The sequence below is a fragment of the Desmodus rotundus genome, chromosome 9 (assembly GCF_022682495.2).
Source record: "Desmodus rotundus isolate HL8 chromosome 9, HLdesRot8A.1, whole genome shotgun sequence".
Taxonomy (NCBI): Eukaryota; Metazoa; Chordata; class Mammalia; order Chiroptera; family Phyllostomidae; genus Desmodus; species Desmodus rotundus.
Window position 1 is genome coordinate 80,107,877 of NC_071395.1, and position 5,082 is coordinate 80,112,958.

Genomic DNA, 5,082 nt, shown 5'->3' on the forward strand with positions numbered 1-5,082 from the left:
TGAGAGACTGCAACAAGCCCAGTGTCCACCCATGGATGACTAGATGAATATAATGCATATACATATGGCCCTGGCTGGTGTAGGTCAGTGGATTGAGTGCTGGCCTGCAAAGGAAAGGGTCGCTAGTTCGATTACCCGTCAGGACACATGCCTGGCTTCCCGGCAAGGGCCCTATTTGGGGGAGCGTGAGAGGAAACCACACATTGATATTTCTCTCCTTTTCTTTCTCCTTCTCTTCCCCTCTCTCTAAAAAATAAATAAATAAAATCTTTATAAATGTGTAGACATATGGAATTAATCCTTGAACAGGAAACAAATTGCAATTCGGAAAGCTTTATTTTACATGGAACAATTTTTTAAAATACATTTAAAACCATCTAGTGGCCTGGTTGGTGTGGCTCCATGGATTGAGTGCTGGCCTGTGAACCAAAGGGTCACTGGTTTGATTCCCAGTCAGGGCACATGCCTGGGTTTCTGGGCAGGTCCCTGGTTGGCGGGTGCCTAAGAGGCAACCACACATTGATGTTTCTCCAACTCTTTCTTCCTCTTTTCCCCTCTGTCTAAAATTAAATAAGTAAAATCCTGTAAAAAAGAAATAAAAAAAAACCTCTAGTTACTGATTTCCTTGCATTATAAATATTGAGAAGCACAAGTGAAGAAATGTAATAAATTGTGAGGAGTGGAGGTGGGGGCCTCAGGTCTCTTGTCAGGTTGTTCCTTAGTTGTTGAAAGGCTCTGGGCAGAAGAGTCTTCACCCGGAGGCCGGAATGCACTCCCGTCAGTGCTCACACAGCCTCCCTCTCCCACCCAGCAGCACTGCTCCACCTGCAAAAGCACGTACAGCGCCGAGCAACGCTGAGCCATTCCCAGGTCCGGGAGAAGGCCTGCAACCACGTCACCCCACCAAAAAAAAATTACCCCAAGGTCCAGGAAAGGACAATGGCTACTGCCACTGAATGGAATTAACTTGTTACCGAGGCAGAAGGACACGCGGTGACTCCTCTAGTTCTTATTCCCTAGTAATCCAAGCTCAGGCGCCCTGCAGATGCAGGTGAGGGAGTGTAGGGTCCTTTGTCGGTAGAGGCACTGTGAGGGCGACTGTTCCCCTGGGTGAGAGGGCAGGGGCTCAGGCAGTGGGCAGGAGGGAGGAGAGTTCCTGCTCACCTGGAATTCCATGCTCTGCACCAGGAAGTGCAGCTCAAAGGGATTCCCCTTCTGCAAGGGCATTTGCATCTTCCTCTCCTCTGCCCCCCAGCTTCCTTTCTGCTTTGTGTTACAGACCACATACCCGCCCTCTTCAAACCGAGGGTTGAAGTGGAAGGCAATGTCCTGGTCACTGAAGCCGGTCTGGAAGTTCACAGCAAACCTGGGCCCCGGGGAATGAGAGAGCGTGCTGGTTAGTGCTCACGGAAGGAGCAGGAAGGCCTCTTGCCCCTGACTTGCGTGCGTGTGGGAACCCGTGTACATCCCGTGTGGCAGCTTTGCTCCCAGGACGCCTCCCTTGCCTTCCTGATGGTTTCCCTCATTTGTATGTAGTGTGTTCCTGGGTCCTCATTGTACTTTACCCTTTCCAGTGCGGCGTTCTAAAAATCAGTAGAAAATGGGTAAAGGAAAATGTTGACACTATTAACAGGAGGCATAAAACTGATGACAACTTTCTACTGAAGGTGCAAATCGGGAATATGCCTAGAAGCAAGAGGCTTTGGTGGAAAGTGGGCACTTGACAGAGGGCGGCCCACGAGTGTGCGTGTGGGGAGGAGGAAGCAAACTGACAGAACACGTGGGGTTGATGGAATTTCCCTCTGGACTGAGACACAGGGGCTTCCAGAGAGGGTGATGTGTCCAGAGGGGCTCCCGTGTGCCGTGTACGCAGACCCCACCCAGATCAGGAAGAGCCCCCACCTGCCCCCACCTGGACCTCAGCAGAGGCCCCTGGGCTGCGGGAGGGTGGGAGTGCCCGGCAGCCACAAGCTCTTCCCTGTTCCCCAAAGAGCCCTCTTGGATGGGAAACAGAGAAGATGTTTGTATTTCGAATGGACTTAGTAATACCCGGGAAAGAACTTGAAACAGAAAGTGACCAAAGTACATTTAACAGCACATTTAAATATTTCCATTTAAGCCAAATGGCTTCGAGTAAATGAGGGCGGTGGTGGGTCATAAAGGAAGTGTTATTTTTGCATCTCTGGGTTTTCGAGTGCACAGTTCAATCCTAGACCATAATAATCAGTGTCTGGCTGCCTTGGACTGTGAGCTCCTGCTTCCTCGTGTCTTCGGGGCATCTATGATAATGGCATCCAGATGCTACTGGCAGACAGTAGGGTACCACACAGTGTGGGTCTCGGCCGGGCCCTACTGATCCAGTGTCCCCTGAGCCAGGCACAGGCAGCTTGGAGGGTGTGGGCGGAGCTGACTTGAGCTGACAGGCAGCATGGCTGGTTGACGGCCAAGGCAGTTCCAGGTACCTGGTTGCACAGGACTGGTGCACAATCCCATTGACAGTGACCTGAAGTCCCTCCTGGAGGCCCCCTTGGATGGACCCAGTGAAGGGGACGATCTGCAGGGAGAAGAGGCAGGGTGTCAGCAGGCCGGCCTCCTTCTGGCCACTACCCCGGACTTGCTAGTGCCCAGCCTGCTGTGTCAGGCCCGGAGCTCAGGGCCGGGAGCAGCTGGGAACTGAGGAGATGTCCCCAACGCAGGCAGTTGCACAGCCACTCTGAGACTGATGAGGAGACCTCCAGGCTCTGAGTCGGTGTGACTGGGAGCTGACCTCCCGTGGAGGAAGTAGCATGTACAGGACCCTGAGAGGGGAAGGGACCAGGGCAGTGAGAGGGGCTGCTGTGCCCCAGGCCAAGCTCCCAGCAAAGGCCCTAGGGCCCTGGTTGAAGATTCAGAAACCATAGCAAAGAGGCCGCCGGCCTATCGTAAAGGATAACCTTCCAGCTCACCTGAGAAGGTCTAGAGGAAGGCATCCTCTCACCTCCTGCCCACCCCCCATAGAGCAGGGGAGGCTGTGACCTTTGCCCTCCCAGCCACCTGGGGCAGCACCTCTTCCTGGGTGCTTTCTGCAGCCCTGGGGCAGCCTCCTCCTCCACTCCTGCTCCTGGGCTCCCCATTCCCTCCCCTAGGCCCTGCCCTCCCTCTGAAGACTTACTTGGGGTCTCTCCACAGATCCCAGGCCCCTTGGGCACGGAATTTGACCTATCCCAGCACTGAGCTCCAATATTAAGGAGGAAAGGGGCGTCCCTAGGCTAAGTTCCTTCTCAGAGCTCTCTTATTCAAAATCCCAGACCCTGTTCCCAGGTTCTAGGTTCTAGCATCTAGATAGAAAGAGCTGTTCAAACTGTGCATCCGCCACTTCCCACCCTTGAGGATGGCCACCACCGAAAAACCAGAAAATGACAAACTTGGACGAGGATGTGGAGGAAGAGCCCTTTGCCCTGTTGGTGGGCGTTGAAGAGGGGGGCGGGGCTGCTATGAAAAATGTAGTGTAGTGGAGCCCTGGGCTGGGATCAGACTTCCCGCTTTGGTTTGGGGGAGCTCAGTCCTAAGAGGCTGTTCCAGTGTTGAGATTTGCATCCAGCCCTTGGGAAGGGGTCCTGAGGGCCCTCAGTGAGGAGGGAAGGGGAAGGGGAAGGGGAAGGGGAGGGGCTCCTTCCTGTCTCCATTATGCCACAGACTCTTCACCTGGTGCTAACAGCCCCTCTGACTGGGTCCCCTCAAGCGGTCCCACCTCCTCCAGCCTGCCCTGCACAGGTCCTCTGCTTGCCCACCTCTCTTGTTCTCCCCCCTTTCCCCTTCTCCTCCCGCGGCTGCACAGTTTCTTCCCATCTGTCTGTCCCTTTGGCCGGGACCCTGCCGGATGGATGATGGCCATTTCTAAGGCTCAGCCTTTGAAACACAGTGAGTTTCACTTCACCTCAGCCAGCAGCTCGGTCTTCGGTGCTTGCAGGGTCCTGGGTGCTGTCAGGAAGGAAAAAGAGGACTGGTCCTGACTGAGCCAGAACTAAGTGACCCTCAGAGCTGGGTCCAAGACGCCCTTGAGGACCTAGTATTTCTCCTTGGACAGGGGACTTGCGGGGCTTGGAATGTTGTATAAGAACCATGAGAAGTTACCTAGGGGAGGTCAGTGTTGTCTCCCACTGCGTCGTTGTTCTTTCCAAAGTCACACTTTGCAGCAGGTCAGCATGACAGTGAATGTGTAAGACAGAATCGTTATGTATGGTTTATACTGTAGTTTGTGAGGGGAGGTTTGGGGGCTGGTGTGGATCCCCCCCTCACAGCCTTGGCCCTTCTCCACAGATGAGAGCCCTGGCTATGGGACCTCAGGAGCCATGCGGGGAGGACAGGGAAGATGCCCGTGGGTTTGGGGCCCAGTTGAGTTCACCGGGAGTTTGAAGTCTGTCTGAACACACAGCCTGTTGGAGCCCCAGCAGGACCCTGGGGGCAGGCGTGGGGGTGCTGCTCCAGTGAGCCGGGCCCATTGGAGTGGTCTCAGGACCGTGGTCTACGGTGCGGGCTGTTCTGTCCGGCTCCATTTCGGGAGTACTTGTGTTTGAGTTGTTTCACCTGTGTTTCGAAGTCCCTCCCTTTGAAGGAGAAAACGTGACCCTCGTGAAAAACCTTGTAAGAAACCCCTTCCTCCTCCACCCTGTTCCTCCCCTTACACAACAAATCTGGTGACTAAGGTCGTCAGGTTTTGGTTTTGCTGCGTTTTTAATGAGCATGCCTTTCAGAATAGGATTGTGTGACGATGTTAAATGGCAAAAACAAAGAAAGAAACTAACACGACTTTGTGCCATTAACAGAAGGCTACTGCAAGCAGGAGAAAACATTTCTGGGTCACACACACACACACACACACACACAAATAACAAGGAAACATGTGGTGTAAGGGCCTGGTGCTAGCTTTTTGATTGTAATGTAAGTGCACCCATTTAACATTAAGGCACCCATTTCAAAGATACCCGTCTGAAATAGGAATGCTGCCGGCCATGTAACAGCTTCTAGCGAAACAGTTAGATTAGCATCCAGATTTCCCCACCCATAAGTTCCCCTTCAGAACGCCTTGGGTAACCTAGATAA

The 5,082-nt window shown here is 53.4% G+C and overlaps 1 protein-coding gene across 1 annotated transcript; it reads right to left on the reverse strand.

Moving 5' to 3' along the window:
- Positions 1–389: 389 nt before the first annotated feature.
- On the reverse strand, positions 390–4,535 carry LOC128779240 (galectin-9-like). Its single transcript, XM_053911264.1, has 5 exons — positions 4,499–4,535; positions 3,917–3,960; positions 2,463–2,554; positions 1,165–1,366; positions 390–582 (listed from the first exon to the last, which is right to left on the reverse strand). Exons 1-5 carry the CDS (start codon positions 4,533–4,535, stop codon positions 502–504), a joined length of 456 nt encoding a protein of 151 aa, XP_053767239.1. The 3' UTR covers positions 390–501.
- Between the last annotated feature and the right edge of the window lie 547 nt (positions 4,536–5,082).